Below are 17,339 nucleotides of genomic sequence, written 5' to 3'. Positions count from 1 at the left end.
GGCCATACGTGGGAAGGTCTCCAGCAACCTGCGGATGGCCGTGGGTTTCCCCCCGGCTCTGCCCGGTTTCCTCTCACCATAATGCTGGCCCCCGTCATATAAGTGAAATATTCTTGAGTACGGCGAAAACACCAATCAAATAAATAAATAAAATTCATTGCTTTGTGCATGTATGAGGTTTGAATAATTATTCAAGTTCCAAATTTCCTGAAAAAAATGTGAATTTTGAACCTGGAAAAGCCTTGGAATAAAACCACGAAATTTGAAATCTCTTGAAGTGTATAAACCCTTTACTGCAAGGTATGAACGAATCTAATGTTATCAACTTTTCGTAAACTCTTTGTCATTGCTTGTTTGACCGAAGTTACCACATACATTTCATTTTTTGCACATTTTTGTGGGTTTCACACTGGGCTCTGGCCCAGTTTCTTCTCAGTGTGATGCTGGCTGCTGTTGTATAAGTGAAATATTCTTGAGTACAGCGAAAAACTCCAGTTAAGTAAATCATTAAATAATTTTCATTTTTCTACCCCCAGGCCCGTGTGACCGTGGTTATTACTGCACGGGGGGAGCTTCTGTACCTGACCCCTACAACAGCACAACTGGTGATATTTGCCCTAAACACCACATCTGTGTCACCGGTTCCGACACCTACAAAAAGTGTCCCATTGGTTACTATGCCAACAGCACAGGGTTGTGGTCATGTGATCTGTGTCTGGCAGGATATCTCTGTTACCCAGGCAGTGAGCCTCAACTTTGTCCTCAGGGTGAGCAAGTTTTAAATTGTTTTTTTTTTTTTGTGGTTGTGGTGGATGGAAAACTAGACAGTATCAGGAGTAAAATATTATTTTATGGTGATTTTTTTACCTTGGAGACTTGAAGTTGATTATCCAGTTCATCTAGTTTTTATTTCTTCTTGTTATTTATAGTTTTTTTTCGTGAATTGTGATGATATTGTGTCCGAAGGCTTTTTAGATACTGGACAAGACAGGGAGGTTCTCCCCATTAGTAAATGATTGACATGTTATTGGTTTCATCTGTTAGTAAATTTGACAGAAAATTTCCTTCATCCATTAGTAAATTTGAGAGGTAAATGCTTTCATCCATTAGTAAATTTGACAGGTAAATGCTTTTATCCGTTAATAAATTTGACAGAAAATTGCTTTCATCCATTAGTAAATTTGAATGAATGAATGATTATGGCTTAACGCCACATCGGCAATATTTCAGCCATATCGTGGCGATAGTAAATTTGAGAGGTAAATGCTTTCATCCATTAGTAAATTTGACAGGTAAATGCTTTCAGCGAAAATTACACAAGCAATATTTGATTTAAGACTGAAATAAATAAATCAAGTTACGAAGATACTACAAAGCATTCTTCAACAACCATTGATGCCTTTTTCGTGAAAGAAAATTTAAAGAGGAAAGTTTTAATTGTGAAGTAAACAAGTATAGAAAAATATTTCTTTAACTGTTATTGACTCATTTTGTTTTTTTATTTTTTTTATATTTATGAAATATTTGTGAAGTATGGCCAAAGACCTCTAACAAAATAAATCATATTGCTACAAAGTATTCTTTGAGTATCCTATTTTTATGAATGAAAATTGATGTGGAAATACTTAATTTTCATGTCGGTAATTAGCAAAGGTACAATTTCTAATTTTTTTTTGTTTATTTTTCCCTTTTTTTTTTTTTTATGCAGGTCAGTATTGTGTGGGTAGCACGGTGAACATCCCTGTGTCTCAGGGGACACCCTGCCCCGTGGGGACGTATGGTGACAGGGAGGGGTTAACCAGCAGTTCTGAGTGTACTCCGTGTGATGCGGGCCACTATTGTGATTCTGAAGGTTAGTGATAAACATGTATGTGTTCGTACTAACGTATCCGTGCAAGGAGTTGGAAATATAGTCGTTGCGCGATTCCGAAAATTTAAAGCTTGCTTTCATATCTCTAATTGCCATTACAAACTTATTGTCATGATTATGATAATAACAGGTTCTTCTTTTGGTTCTTCCTGTATTGATTTTGGTTCTTCCTTAATTGTTTTTGGTTCTTCGGCTCTTCCTTTATTGATTTGGGTTCTTCCTTAATTGTTTTTGGTTCTTCGGCTCTTCCTTTATTGTTTTTGGTTCTTCCTTTATTGATTTTGGTTCCTTCCTTAATTGTTTTTGGTTCTTCAGCTCTTCCTTTATTGTTTTTGGTTCTTCCTTTATTGTTTTTCGTTCTTCGATTCTTCCTTTATTGTTTTTCGTTCTTCCGTTTTCAAAAACAACACATACAACAGCCAGTTATTAACAGCCATCATTTCAGTTCATTGGCTTGATATTTTGATCGACAGGTCAGACAAATACGACAGGTCAGCTGAATCCTGGCTATTGGTCACAATCCGGGTCAACCACACCGACTCCAGAGAATGATGATAGTTCCATCCTGGGGGTGTGTCCAAAGGGCTACTATTGTCCAAGAGGAAGCTCCGTGCCAACGCCATGCCCAGCAGGGACTTACGGGTAAGATTTGCGGATGTTTTGTCACTGTTCAACATCTAATGCGTTTGTTTTATAAACTGATTTTCTCAATTTCCTTTTAAGCTATTATTTTTGGGAGTTGGGAGTCAAACATTAATTGTGGTTTAATGTAACATGAAAGAGAATATATACCGAAAATTTTTGGCAAAATATCTGTCTGCTAACCAAATAAGTTTTTTTGTATTTACCAAAAACAGCTCAAATTATTCCCTTTTGGTTAAAAATCAGACTTGTGCTTGCACGATATTTTTAGTTAAAATCATACTAAAGGTTGAAAAGGGCATAATCAACTGTTTCAGATTTGCTATTCGCTATGGCTCTGTCTCCGACTGTATCTCTTGCCCCGGGGGATATTATTGCCCCTCACTGAATATGACTGACAAAGGACCCCAATGTGACCCCGGGTTTTACTGCAGCAGGAAGTCCCCGGACCCAGCACCCGTTAACGCCTCGTACGGAGATGAATGCCCAACAGGTAACGACCACTGATGTATCCACAGTAAAAATCTTGCCCTATTTAACAAAAAACAGGTGAAGTTTTCAAATGGCTGGTCATGTTTCAAATGTCACATGTGTACCTTGCCAAAAATATTTATTTTTACTTGTCAACATCCATTCCTGCATATACTAAGTGTGTTCCCCAGTGGATGGATCCACCAAATCCAGTGTCCCGCCTCTTTGTTAGAACATTACTTTTCATTCAATTCCTAGTAAAAGGAATTGTGATGAAATGATGTCACAGGAAGATTGAACATTTGTAACAAAGGCGATCTACTTGCAATAAATGATTGGTCAAGTCTGTGCTCTTGATTGACAGTACATAGTTCTTGATTGACAGTACATAGTTCTTGATTGACAGGTCTATTGCTCTGTGTAAGAATTCATTCTTGTTTTTTTTTTTTTGTTTTTCTTCTGGCCATACGTGGGAAGGTCTGTGGATGATCGTGGGTTTCCTTCGGGCTCTGCCTGGTTTCCTCCCACCATAATGCTGGCCTTCGTCGTATAAGTGAAATATTCTTGAGTGCGGCGTAAAACACCAAGCAGATAAATAAATAAATACATTTTTTTCCCCAAGGTCACTACTGTTTAATTGGGTCAGACACACCCACTCCGTGCAACCCCGGCACCTTCACCAATCAGACTCGGAGCACCAGCTGTCAATCATGCCCGGCAGGCTACTACTGTCTGCAAGGTGCCAGTGAGCCAACACCTTGCCCGAGTGGTTACTGGTGCACTGCTGGAACTACTGGACCATTTGTTAACCCCTGCCCTGTAGGGAAGTACAACAACGACACAACACGGTCATCCTCCTCCAACTGCCTCCCTTGTCCATCTGGGTAAGAATGATGGAGAGGTTTTGGTGGCGAGAGAATATTGTATATGTGGGGGATATTTGTGGACATAATTTAATTAAAATAATCCATTTAATTAAAATAATCCAGTGTAAAAATGGTAAATGAAAATTATGTTCGAATTTAAAAGTTTATTGTTTTAGTTAACAAATGGAGTGCAGAAAGTTTGTACTAATAATATGGCCAGTACAAAAAGTTGATCAAGTATAATCCAGTCGAAGAGTGATTGGAATTCAAAACAAATTCAAGCCTAGTTCATGTCAAGCTTATGCTGGTGTCCACTTAGACTGTAAGTGGGAAGGTCAGCATCCTGCAGATGGACATGGGTTTCCCAGAGTTCTGCCTGGTTTCCTCCCACCATAATGCTGGCTGCCGTTGTATAAGTGAAACATTCTTGGGTACAGCGTAAAACAGCAATCGAATAAATAAATGAATCAGAACTGAAAAGAAGCCATGTTTGCTGTGGTGAAGGATTTGAGAGGATCAGTTAACCTCAGTGGGGACTTTAGTGAAGTTTGTGAGGATGTCGTTGATGTAATGCTAAATCCTGCCTCTAAATGTGAATTTTCCTGTGAAAATGATAGGACTGACTCATCGACGGAAGTCTAGCTGACTGTGAAGACAACAAATCCCGCTTTAAACCATGATTTTGGATTACATGAATTTCACACGTTAGTTTGGCTGATCTAAGAAAAGCAAGAGGGCTTACAGCATGTTTGTTGCAGAATGCTCTTAAATGCCGCCTTAGGCGTCGACAATTTTATTTTGTATTTTACAGGCAATGGGACACTAAAAAATCCCAAAACAGTATAAATATCAAGCTGAAGATCCACCTTCAAGTTGTTTTTATTTTGTCTGATTTAGAGATTTTTTTCTATTTTTCTGGACTTCTCTTTCATGTAAATTTGCCAGAATAGTTCTCATTCCCACAGGTTATGATTTTTAAGATTTTATTTTTACTTTCCTGTGACATTGCAAAAAAAAAACATTTATTTTGTCTGTAAACAAGTAAACTTGATGTGGTCCGAAGAGAAATTAAACTGCCCTGACTTACCTCCCTTTGTTTCCCAGGCACTACTGTGGATCTCAGGGCATGAGTGAGCCAACTGGGGAATGCGACCCCGGCTGGTACTGTACAGGGGGCGCCACCGTCGCTCAGCCGACCAACCCCGCCCAGGGGGGACAGTGTGAGGCAGGGTATTACTGTCCTACAGGAAGCTCCGCCCTCATACCTTGCCCACCCGGCCTGTACTGCGATAACGTGGGTAAGTAACCGAAACACTTGGTGCTTCCAAAATGACAACGCTTGACAGTACGAGCTGAGAAGTGTTGTCCCAACCTTGGTGGCTCAGTGGTTGAAGTGAATGTACCCTAATTACTCATCCTTTTCACATGTGAAAGAGCAAATTTCAGTGCAATTTATGCACATTTTTAATTTGATTTTGGAGACAAAACTACATTGGTAGGACCAGCCAGGTTTAGGGTTTCAGGATTTTATCAGTCAACACAGACAACAAAGTCTGTCTCATTCAAGTTTTGCACCCAAAACTATTTTCAGGTATTTTTTTTTTTTTCAAATTTTTCATGCATCATGAAAAGCATGTTAAAGATGAATTGAAATATGATGACCATTTCGAACCACCTTTGGGGGCCTCCGTGGCTCAGATGGTTAGCGCGCTAGCGCAGCGTAATGACCCAGGAGTCTCTCACCAATGCGGTCGCTGTGAGTTCAAGTCCAGCTCATGCTGGCTTTCTCTCCGGCCGTATGTGGGAAGGTCTGTCAGCTACCTGCGGATGGTCGTGGGTTTCCCCCGGGCTGTGCCTGGTTTCCACCCACCATAATGCTGGCCGCCGTCGTATAAGTGAAATATTCTTGAGTACGGCGTAAAACATCAATCAAAAAAAAAAAAAATCGAACCACCTTTGTGGCAATCACGTGGCATCAATCAAAATGGCGTTTTTAAAAAATTTCTTGTGCATATTTGTTCACATAATATTTTGAAAGCAGTTATTTTCTGTAAAATCATATCTCATGAACAAGCTTAGAATTGTTTTAATAAGTTTATAGGTTTATAACTCATATTTTGAATGTCAGGCTTGGATTTTAGGCACTTAAAATAATATGAAAATCTTTTGAAAAATATATGCCCTCAAAAGTTAGAAAATAATAGCTTTAATCTGTGGAATATCTTAGTAAGAAAAGTGAAGATGTGAAGAAAAAAAAAATTTGAAGTAATTCTTGATACAGTTTTCTGGTGCCGTTCAGTTGAGTCACAAATTATTTGTGAATAGATCAAAGCTTTAAAAAGAGTGACAGTAACTTGCCAAAGGTAGATGGTTTGTACAGTTTCCTCTACCACTAAAACTGACCATCATAATAGTTGAAGGATTCTTGATTGTTGTTAAAACAACAATGGGATAAATAAATGAAGTTAAAATTAATTAATGAACGGTTGAATAAATAAGTTGATGCCGTAATGCTATTCTTGGTTTTGTCTGTTAACAGAGTTGTCTGCCCCAACTGGTAATTGTAGCATGGGTTATTACTGCTCCTCCGGGTCACCGACGGACACGCCTGTCGGGCAGGCCTACGGTAAGTGTCTTCACGGGATTTGAGTAAGAAGGAACTTTATGTAAGGCTGGCACCAAATATCCTTTGACCTGTACACTGACCCAAGAATCTGCATTCACTGTCATGAAGTTTGTGCAAATGATGTTGTGTGTGGGTTACATAGCTCCGTCTTATCGTGATTTATGAGGAGAGTTCCAAAACGTATATTCGTATGAAATTGTTGTAAAAGTGGGCCCTGCATAATCACATTTCCAAGCTGTCTGATGACCCTTTCGTGATTGAATGGATGAATGAATGATTATGGCTTAATGCCACATCAGCAGTATTTCAGCCATATCGTGGCGATTTCGTGATTGAAAGCTCAAATGTAAAGACTAATCAGAATCGTCATTTCAAATGGGAAAAGATCACCTTCACTTCTCAAAAATACGGAAGAAAAAATTTGATTGGATGAACACAGGGTGAGCTAAGAGATTGACTTCAGGAACTAGTTAACAATGAATGGTCTTGTGTGTGAACGCGAGAGTGATTGAGTGAGCAAGTGAGTGGGACAAAACCCCATGTGAAGCAAGTATCACCATTGTCTGCCTGCCAGTAACCTGTCTTAGGGAACTGGAACCTAAATATGCTGTCTAACTCATGGGAAAACCTGCAGGACATCAAATGTCCACAGTATTAACATCATAAAGTCTGTGATGTTATCCTAAGTTGGCTTTAAACATTTTAATCTGGATTTTTTGTTACGTTTTGCCTGTCTTTGATCATATGGCATTACTTAAAGAAATGCTGAGTTCAACAACATCTTCTATTTTTATCAATTAATTTTATAAGGTGATGTTTGCCCTGAGGGACAGTTCTGCCCTGAAGGTAGTGGGAACGGGACCTTCTGTCCACCCGGGACATACCTTAACACCACTGGGGGTCGAGCTGAAAGCGATTGTATCCCATGTACCCAGGGGGCATATTGCGCAGGCTATGGAAACCCATCCCCCACAGGGCCATGTGCGGCTGGGTACTACTGCCCTACAGGACAAAGTCAGGCTGACCCTCCTGCTTTTACCTGCCCACAAGGTAAGTTCGTTAACAAGTGTACAGGTTGCACCTTTAATATAGGAGTAGTAAGTTCACATTTTTTTTGGAAACAATAAAAAAAAGTCCCTGTGTATCATATGATTGCTTTTAATCATGTATACAATAATATGAGGTCTGACAAAAGTTTCACAGAAATTATTTAGTGGAGCACAATTGCCCAGGAGCCTATGCTGTCACCGTCCAGCTCATGCTTGCTTCCTCCCCAGTCATGCATAGGAAGGTCTGCCAGCAACCTGCGGATGGTCATATGTTTCCCCCGGGCTCAGCCTGGTTTCCCCCTACCATAATGCTGGCCACCATCGTATAAGTGGAATATTCTTGAGTGCGGCATAAAACACCAATTAATAACTAACTAACTAAAATTATTTAGTGACAAGTAGGATGGAGATTTGTGCCTCAGGTGATTGTTAACAAAAGTTGTCTAACATTTTAAACAAGTCACATGATACAGCAGGACATATTTTACATTTAGCGACAAAAACCTTAATCTCAAACCTCTTTGAGATTAATCAAAACTCTTTGAGATTAATCGCAATTTGAGATTAATTCCAAGATTAAAAGCTTAATCGCAAAATCTCAAAAAAAAATTGTCGAACAGCAAATTACGAACGTAGATACAATGATCAATTTTATGGTATATTGTACAGTGTATTTGTTTACTTGCTACATTCAGAAACCTTGACAAAACCTAAGTGGACAAGAGGCTTGACATGATATTATTCCACTCCCTGACATTCAATGTACACCTTGTTATGCAGTCCGTCAGTCCTCCATCACAGATGACTTTTCCAGATTTTATTGTTCAAAACAGTTGTTGAACAAAATGACATTGAATTGAAACTTAGTACATGGGTTTACTAAGGCAAGTTACAGATCAAGTTCGAGTTTCAGGTGGTTTTGTCCTGTGGATTAATAAACGCTGACATTTATCTAGCTGTTATTCTGACAGCTCAAACTGATTGGGGACGTGTACATGTATTGTCAGTTAATTGGCGATACTTTCAGAATGCTCATCGTAATCAGAGATATACATTTCCCCTGCCCAGGTCATTATTGCCCTGCCAGTGGGTTCCATGAGCCAATCCGCTGTGACTCGGGGACGTACCAGGACGAGACTGGGAAAGGATCATGTAAGACATGTCCAGCAGGGTTTTACTGCGACAACACAATCGCACCTGTGGTCCTGTTCAACTCCAGCTACTGTCCTCCAGGTGAGTCAAGTCAGGTGTGTGTGTGGGTCAAGCAGAGTATAGATGTACACGTACCAGTCATTTTGTCCTCCAGGTGAGTCAAGTCAGGTGTGTGTGTGTGGGACAAACTGAGTAGAGATGTACACATACCAGGTGAGCCAGTTGTATCCTCCAGGTGAGTCAAGTCAGGTGTGTGTGTGTGTGGGGGGGACAAACAGAGTAGAGATGTACACGTACCAGGTGAGCCAGGTGTGTCCTCCAGGTGAGTCAGGTCAGGTGTGTGTGTGGGACAAACAGTAGAGATGTACACGTACCAAGTGAGCCATGTGTGTCCTCCAGGTGAGTCAAATCAGGTGTGTGTGTGTGGGACAAGCAGAATAGAGATGTACACGTACTAGGCATTTTGTCCTCCAGGTGAGTCAAGTCAGGTGTGTGTGTGTGGGACAAACAGAATAGACATGTACACGTACCAGGCATTTTGTCCTCCAGGTGAGTCAGGTCAGGTGTGTGTGTGTGGAACAAACAGAGTAGAGATGTACACGTACCAGGTGAGCCAGGTGTGTCCTCCAGGTGAGTCAGGTCAGGTGTGTGTGTGGGGGACAAACTGAGTAGAGATGTACACGTACCAGGTGAGCCAGGTGTGTCCTCCAGGTGAGTCAGATCAGTTTGTGTGTGTGTGTGTGTGGAGGTGGGAGGGAGAGGAACTAGACACTTTGTCCTCCAGGTACATGTTAGTGATGTCAAGTTTAGGTGTGGTACATAAAGGGTAATGCAGCCACAGGAACTTTAATCTTGCACGAGGAATGGCATGATTAAGGTTTAATACCACATAGGCACTAATTTAGTATTATCATGGTGAGAACTTGAACATGTGCCTTAGAACCTAGAAACATTGAGAGCTTGAACACGTGCCATGGAACTAAGAAACAGTTGAGAACTTGAACATGTGCCTTGGAACCAAGAAACAGTTAAGAACGTGAACACGTGCCTCGGAAGTTTTTATGTATTAAAATAAAACATTTTAAGAAAAAGTTAAATGATGATTGTCACTGTTACCCGTACTTTTCTCTAGGTCACTACTGCCCTGATGGCACTCGATTTGCAGAGGAGCACCGTTGCCCCAGGGGCACCTTTAGTAACAGCAGTGGCCTGGGTGAGGTGACGGACTGCACGCCCTGCCCTGGTGGTTACTACTGTGACGAAGAGGCACAGACGGACTATACCAAGACCTGTTTATCCGGGTAAGGATAGCAGAGGAATACAAAATGTGTTAACAAGTGGAATTGCATATAAAACACATTGACACGAGGGGGATGTTCCGTTGCTGGTGCTCTGTGTCTATATTACTTAGCGTAAATTATCAAATTCATGATTTCAGTACTTTATGTATTGAGCTGAATTTTTACAGTTATGTGTCTCCTACAGGCGAGCTCTTTGGGAGCCTAATGCTACCAAATCTAATGTAATGACATATTACCATAGATTTTGACAAACATACCTGTTTTTCTGTGGCTCTGTATATGTGCTTTAGTGTGTGATCTTTCAGGAAAAAACATTTTATAGTAAAATGACTTATACTTACCAGCAGTAAATAAAGGTTGTGTCATTTTGAACTGAATATTCAAAATTACATGTAGCTGTGTTATCCAGGAAAACCTTCTATGCATATAAATTTGCCATCTGTATTAGGGGATTGAAGCTTGGGTAAATCTCAGCCTGAACTTGAGAAAAAAATCACAATCTGCTGTACAGTCAGCATTCAACTAAACATAATCTGTTGCACAGTCAGCATTCAACTAAACACAATCTGTTGTACAGTCAGCATTCAACTAAACACAATCTGTTGTACAGTCAGCATTCAACTAAACACAATCTGTTGTTCAGTCAGCATTCAACTAAACACAATCTGTTGCACAGTCAGCATTCAACTAAACACAATCTGTTGTTCAGTCAGCATTCAACTAAACACAATCTGTTGCAGTCAGCATTCAACTAAACACAATCTGTTGTACAGTCAGCATTCAACTAAACACAATCTGTTGCACAGTCAGCATTCAACTAAACACCATCTGTTGCACAGTCAGCATTCAACTAAACACAATCTGTTGCACAGTCAGCATTCAACTAAACACAATCTGTTGCACAGTCAGCATTCAACTAAACACAATCTGTTGTACAGTCAGCATTCAACTAAACACAATCTGTTGTACAGTCAGCATTCAACTAAACACAATCTGTTGTTCAGTCAGCATTCAACTAAACACAATCTGTTGCACAGTCAGCATTCAACTAAACACAATCTGTTGTTCAGTCAGCATTCAACTAAACACAATCTGTTGCAGTCAGCATTCAACTAAACACAATCTGTTCAGTTAGCATTCAACTAAACACAATCTGTTGTACAGTCAGCATTCAACTAAACACAATCTGTTGCACAGTCAGCATTCAACTAAACACCATCTGTTGCACAGTCAGCATTCAACTAAACACAATCTGTTGCACAGTCAGCATTCAACTAAACACAATCTGTTGCACAGTCAGCATTCAACTAAACACAATCTGTTGTACAGTCAGCATTCAACTAAACACAATCTGTTGCACAGTCAGCATTCAACTAAACACAATCTGTTGTTCAGTCAGCATTCAACTAAACACAATCTGTTGCACAGTCAGCATTCAACTAAACACAATCTGTTGCACAGTCAGCATTCAACTAAACACAATCTGTTGCACAGTCAGCATTCAACTATATTATGTTTTTCTCCCCTACTCCCCCTACCCCAGGTATTATTGTAGACAGAACGCTGTATCGGGAACGCCATCGCAGGGCTATGACGCAGATGAATGCCCCGCAGGGTTTTACTGCCCCGCCCAGTGCTCAGAGCCCCAGAAGTGCCCCCTGGGGACGTATTCGGACAATGTGCGCCTGACAGATGTATCAGAGTGTCTCAACTGCACACCCGGTATGTGATACGGTTAGATAATAATACTTCAGCAAGTTTTATATTTCATAGAGTATGTAAATGAAAACATGTTAATAAAACTAGTATGTGACATTTTAATCCTTAATGTATTTATTTATGTGTGTTGATTGGTGTCTTATGCCATACTGAAGAATATTTCACTTATGGGATGGCGGCCAGCAGTATGATGGGAGAAAACTGGGCAGAGCCCAGCAGAATCCCACGACCATCTTTTAATGTTTGATCCATTTCAAATAATTCTGTGGACGCACCTTGGAAGGTCTGCCAGCAACCTGTTGATGGTTGTGGGTTTCTCACCGGCTCTCTGTGTGGTTTTCTTGAGAGTATGAAGTAAAACAGCAATCAAATATATAAATAAATGTTCAACAACGAGTGAGTTGTTCACCTGCCTCTTTCTGCATTTATTTCATTTGTTCAATTTAAATTGTTCACCCTCTATATGTATGCCATTGCTATGAATGGTAATAATTATACAGATAAGATAATATGATGTACATGTAGGAGTCTCTCACCAAAGAGGTTACTGTGAGTTCAAATCCAGCTCATGCTCACTTCCTCTTTGATCGTATGTGGGAAGGTCAATCTCTGGATGGTCATGGGTTTCCCTTGGGTTCCACCGGCTTTCCTTTCGCCAGAATGCTTCCTGCCATGTTATAAGTGAAATATTCTTGAGTATGGCGTAAACACCAGTCAAATGAATAAATTATACCATATGGATTTAGAATGTAATAACATTATGTTGAAAGACTTCTGTGTTGGAAATGCAGTACATTTGTGTTTTTTACACCTAAACCTCACATTATCCTTTCAGTATTTGGGCTGGGTTGTGGTTAACATCATGGGACTTGACTAATTTTTTTACAAAGCTTACGCATTTCTATCACTCAGCAATCATAATATGGCTGACAGTTTTAAGCAATGTAACCAACAGCTGGAAACTTAACCCTTTTCAGGATACTACTGTGGCGAACTCAACCTGACGTCTCCGAGCAGCCCTTGTCTCCCTGGCTACTACTGCCCTCTGGCGGCGACCTCTGCGACCTTTATCGACTGTCCAGCCGGGTCTTTCTGTAACACCACAAGTTATGCCCCTTACCCATGCCCAGAAGGTAAATCAAAACTCGCTTGAACCATAATTCCTCAACCTTTTTCGCATCTGAAGGAGCAACTTTCAGTGCAATATATGCACAATTTCAGTTTGATAGTGGAGAAATTGGTTGGATTGGCAAGTTTCAGGGCCTCACAAAACGTATAATTTTACCACCCTCTAGAGAATAATGCCTTCAGAATATGCTTGAATGACACCTTGCAGACATGAGAAATACTTGCCCTACCACAAGGCACTGTATATGTACACACACCTAATGACTCCTTGTCGTCATCAGTTAGGAAAGCAGCTTCTCAGTTGTATTTATACTTTGTCATCTGTTTTAATCAGGAACGTTTTCAAATCAGACCAACATGGAGTCAGAGACAGATTGTATGGACTGCCCCGGGGGTTATTACTGTGGTACCGCAGGGCTGACAGAACCCTCAGGGCTGTGTGGAGAAGGTATGTACCAAGGGGTGAAGTCATTTTTGCAAGTTACTGTATGTAAGGCTGTTAAACTTCAGTGTTCTTATGGTATGTCGTGATGAAACCATGTGGTGGAGACTGCGTTTTCATGAGACATTTCTGTTATTTTGAAACATTGTAGAAATCTCGAGACATTTACTTTACCTTGAGACATTTGATTTACCTCTCACCATTTCAGTTAATTTGAGACATTTCACTTATTTACCTTGAGAGATTCCAGTATTTTGAAAAATTTTAGATATCTGATTATTTGATAATAATTGACATTCCATTTACCTTGAGACGTTTCTTTCATGTTGAGACATTTCATTCACCTTGAGACATTTTTGTAATCTTGTATTATATCAGTTATTTTGAGATATTTCAGTTATTTTGAGATATTTCAGTTATTTACCTTGAGATATTTATGTTATCATGAGAAGTTTGATTCATCTTGAGACATTTTCTCAGTTATTGTGAGACATTATGATTATCTGTGTTATTGTCAGATGAATTATCCATGTTTGGTCAGGCCTTTACATATGGTGTGGATCTTTTGTTCATTCTCAGGGTACTACTGTCCGGTTGGTACTATCTACAAAGAGCCGGCACTCACCTACTGTCCCATTGGGCACTATTGCCCTGAAGGCGTTGCTATGCCGATTCCGTGCAGGAATAACAGTGCTGTGAGTTGACTCTTCTGAACTGTAACTTGAAGTGTAACCTGAACTGTATTGTACTAGTATGTAGTGTTTTCAGATGTGTAATTGGGTAGTTTTTAGGCTTGTCATTTAGTAGTATTCAGGCCTGTCATTTAGTAGTATTCAGGCCTGTCATTAGGTAGTATTCAGGCCTGTCATTTAGTAGTATTCAGGCCTGTCATGGGGTAGTATTCAGGCCTGTCATTGGGTAGTATTAAGGCCTGTCATTGGGTAGTATTCAGGCCTGTCATTTAGTAGTATTCAGGCCTGTCATGGGGTAGTTGTCAGGCCTGTCATTTAGTGGTATTAAGGCCTGTCATTTAGTAGTATTCAGGCCTGTAATTGGGTAGTATTCAGGCCTGTCATTTAGTAGTATTAAGGCCTGTCATGTAGTAGTATTCAGGCCTGTCATTTAGTAGTATTAAGGCCTGTCATTGGGTAGTATTCAGGCCTGTAATTGGGTACTTTTCAGGCCTGTCATTTAGTAGTTTTCAGGCCTCTCATTAAGGTGAAAGACATCATCTGACTGATGTTTATGTCCACCAAAAGACTACCATTCAAAGTATCTTAAACCAGCATTAAATATATTTTTGGATATTTTTCAACTCGGTAAAAGTTTAGTGAAACTTTGTCTTGTCACAGCTTCATTGCATCTCCATTATCGACACTTGTGTTGTGAACTGCAGCAATTAAGGACGAAGTGATAAATAACCTTCTCGGAAATTGGACATAGTGGAAATATATTTTCCCAGCTGCTTGAACTGTTCATAAAGTAGGCACACTGTATCATTTAATACAGTTAACGAGTAGCCTGCATATGCGTGGCCGTGGTATTCCCGGTTCAGGATGTGGACTCTGGAGGAGTTGTGCTGGTACCAGTAATTCTGACCCCCTGTTAAATGTTTACAAAATTACAATAGGATTGTTGTACAAATGGATTATCTAGTCTAAGTCTAAGCACCACTGATAGTGATCTAGGCATTCGACTGTTGCTCGATTTTAAGCTTCAGTTTTGTAGCAGAGCAGTGCTGACTTAGTTTTGGCAGACGTCTGAGAAATCACCTTGGCTTAAACACGGCATTTAAATAATTTTACTGCATTTTTATAAAAGAAAATAGAAATAAACATCCCTTGTATGTGTGAAAGACAAAGGACAAAATTTTAATTCTTCAGTTCTAATAAACTAGAAATTTTACACATTGTCCAATGAGATGCAGGCTTGTCATTCCTATAAACCTTCGGTATCCCTAGTGAATTTTTCACTGATTCTGATATTTGTTATTTAGCAGCTGCCGGCTGACCGAGCGCTAACATGAACGACAAATAATGTACATGTATTTGTATGATTTGAACAGCGTGTCTAAGTAGGCCTAAGGTCTTCTGGGGAGATGAATATGACTTTGGCTGAGACAGTATGCTACTGTCTGACATAATGTGATACCATCTTTGAATATTGATTTTACGTCTGTGGTGGTCTGTAAATGATACAGGCCTGTCCCACAACACTGTGTGAAATATGACCCTTTGGCTACACGTAAATAAATTGTTGTAAACGATCCCAGGATGATGTCTTAGGCAGGAGTTCTGTGCTATCATATGTGACTTCATGGAGTGAATGGGTAAAGGCTACGTCACAGCATAGACTGCGCAATCTGATAGTATCGTGTTTCATTGGATAAAATTTTCAAGATGGCTGCCTCGATTCACATCAGCCATTAGCTCTACATGTTATTCTGTGAAATATCATTAAAATAATGAAGTATGATACTTTTTAGAAAGCTTGACTATCCTGCTTTAGATTGAAATATGTTTTAGTGAGGTGCTGTTTAGTCCTTCAAGTGTTGGCCTTTGACATGATTGAATAAGTAAATAAATAAATAAATAAATAAATAAATAAATTAATGAACAAACTCTGAACATTTCAGCTCAACATGCAACAAGGGTGTGTATTAGTGTCAGTTATCTGGTGATTTATCAAATAAATGACCCTCTTCCAATCATATCTCGAGGATTTAGGTTTCATTAGCTTCAGTTTTGATCAAAAAAAAAATAAGTGGTATCAAATGTTTTTTAACTCAAATTGTGGGCTTGTCGTAAAACAGAGCATACTATTTATAATGGCTTAGCTGCAGAGAAACAGCAGAGCACAGTCAGGTTTCACCTGTAATTTATTTCCTGCCCCCCGCCAGGTAAACCACACCCACGCCGTGATGTGCTACCCATGTGCTGCGGGTTATTACTGCGTGCTGCAGGGGCAGAGTGAGATCTGCCCCCAGGGGTACTATTGCCCGGCGGGCACTGGGTGGGACTGGCAGGCATGTCCCAGGGGTACCTACAGTGACGTGGAGGGTCTGTACCAGGAGAGCCAGTGTAAACCTTGCCCCGCAGGGAAATACTGTGATGGAGAACACCTCACGGCACCCACAGGTGAGCATGGTTCAAATCCATTAGGGGGCTTTTTCAGGGATGTGAATTTCAGAATATCAGAATTTAAGGAAAAATCAGGAGTTTCAAATTATCTAATCTTCGACCAAAATTGCCAAAACTAATCTGTTTACTAATGGGGTAAGCTAGTAGAAGAAATTTCTGCTGATTTTGATGGTATATGTTCTCTTCCTTTCTAGTACATGCACCAGGCTGGAGGAAATATGGTGGGATCAGAACACCTTACAATCTCCAGCAGTGTACAGTGTTCAATACCAGAAATATCCACTTTTTCTTACAATGAACCTTATTCATTTATTTATTTATTTGATTGGTGTTTTTTCGCCATGCTCAAGAATATTTCACTTATACGACGGCGGCCAGCATTATGGTGGGTGGAAACAGGGCAGATCACGGGGGGAACCCATGACCATCCACAGGTTGCTGCAGACCTTCCCACGTACAGCCGGAGAGTAAGCCAGCATGAGCTGGACTCGAAGTGAACCTTATTGAAATAACAGTTACAGAAAAGAAAGTTACAAACTTAAGTGTATGCTCTTACATTGAAACAGCTTTGGTGGGATTTGTTTGTACTTTTAGGCCACACAAGTTTAAATTGTTGTTTTACATTTTCTACTGTTGAAAGAGGGAATAAGATAAACATAAAACATAACAATCATTTAATTTGTAGAGAATGTAGGCTGTCCCAGCTGTTTTTTCTGAATACACATTTACATGATCTGAAAGCCTTGAAAAACAGAAAAATCATGATCAGACAAAATTAAAAGTTGGATTTTCAGTTTAATTTCATTTTTGGAATCACCTGCAAAACATAAAATAAAATTAGTGTCGCCATTTTGTGTAATGAATCTATACAATTTGTTCAAATCTGTTTGTTTGGTCTTGATCAGAACCTGTCCTGGTTTTTTTCCCTTGTCA

At 39.9% G+C, this 17,339-nt stretch overlaps 1 protein-coding gene across 1 annotated transcript in view; it reads left to right on the top strand.

The window, feature by feature from the left end:
- Positions 1-17,339, top strand: part of LOC135464380 (uncharacterized) — a 173,902-nt gene that overhangs the window by 42,615 nt on the left and 113,948 nt on the right. Inside the window, 15 exon segments of the mRNA XM_064741806.1 lie at positions 537-767; positions 1,709-1,852; positions 2,344-2,512; positions 2,830-3,005; positions 3,606-3,867; positions 4,954-5,147; positions 6,389-6,475; positions 7,286-7,525; positions 8,593-8,757; positions 9,809-9,977; positions 11,521-11,699; positions 12,674-12,829; positions 13,159-13,272; positions 13,846-13,961; positions 16,166-16,403. Of these exon segments, the coding sequence (XP_064597876.1) occupies positions 537-767; positions 1,709-1,852; positions 2,344-2,512; positions 2,830-3,005; positions 3,606-3,867; positions 4,954-5,147; positions 6,389-6,475; positions 7,286-7,525; positions 8,593-8,757; positions 9,809-9,977; positions 11,521-11,699; positions 12,674-12,829; positions 13,159-13,272; positions 13,846-13,961; positions 16,166-16,403 (2,640 nt within the window).

This window comes from Liolophura sinensis, chromosome 4 (assembly GCF_032854445.1).
Source record: "Liolophura sinensis isolate JHLJ2023 chromosome 4, CUHK_Ljap_v2, whole genome shotgun sequence".
NCBI lineage: Eukaryota > Metazoa > Mollusca > Polyplacophora > Chitonida > Chitonidae > Liolophura > Liolophura sinensis.
Note: the sequence above shows the minus strand (reverse complement) of the source record. Positions and strands in the feature narration are given on the sequence as shown.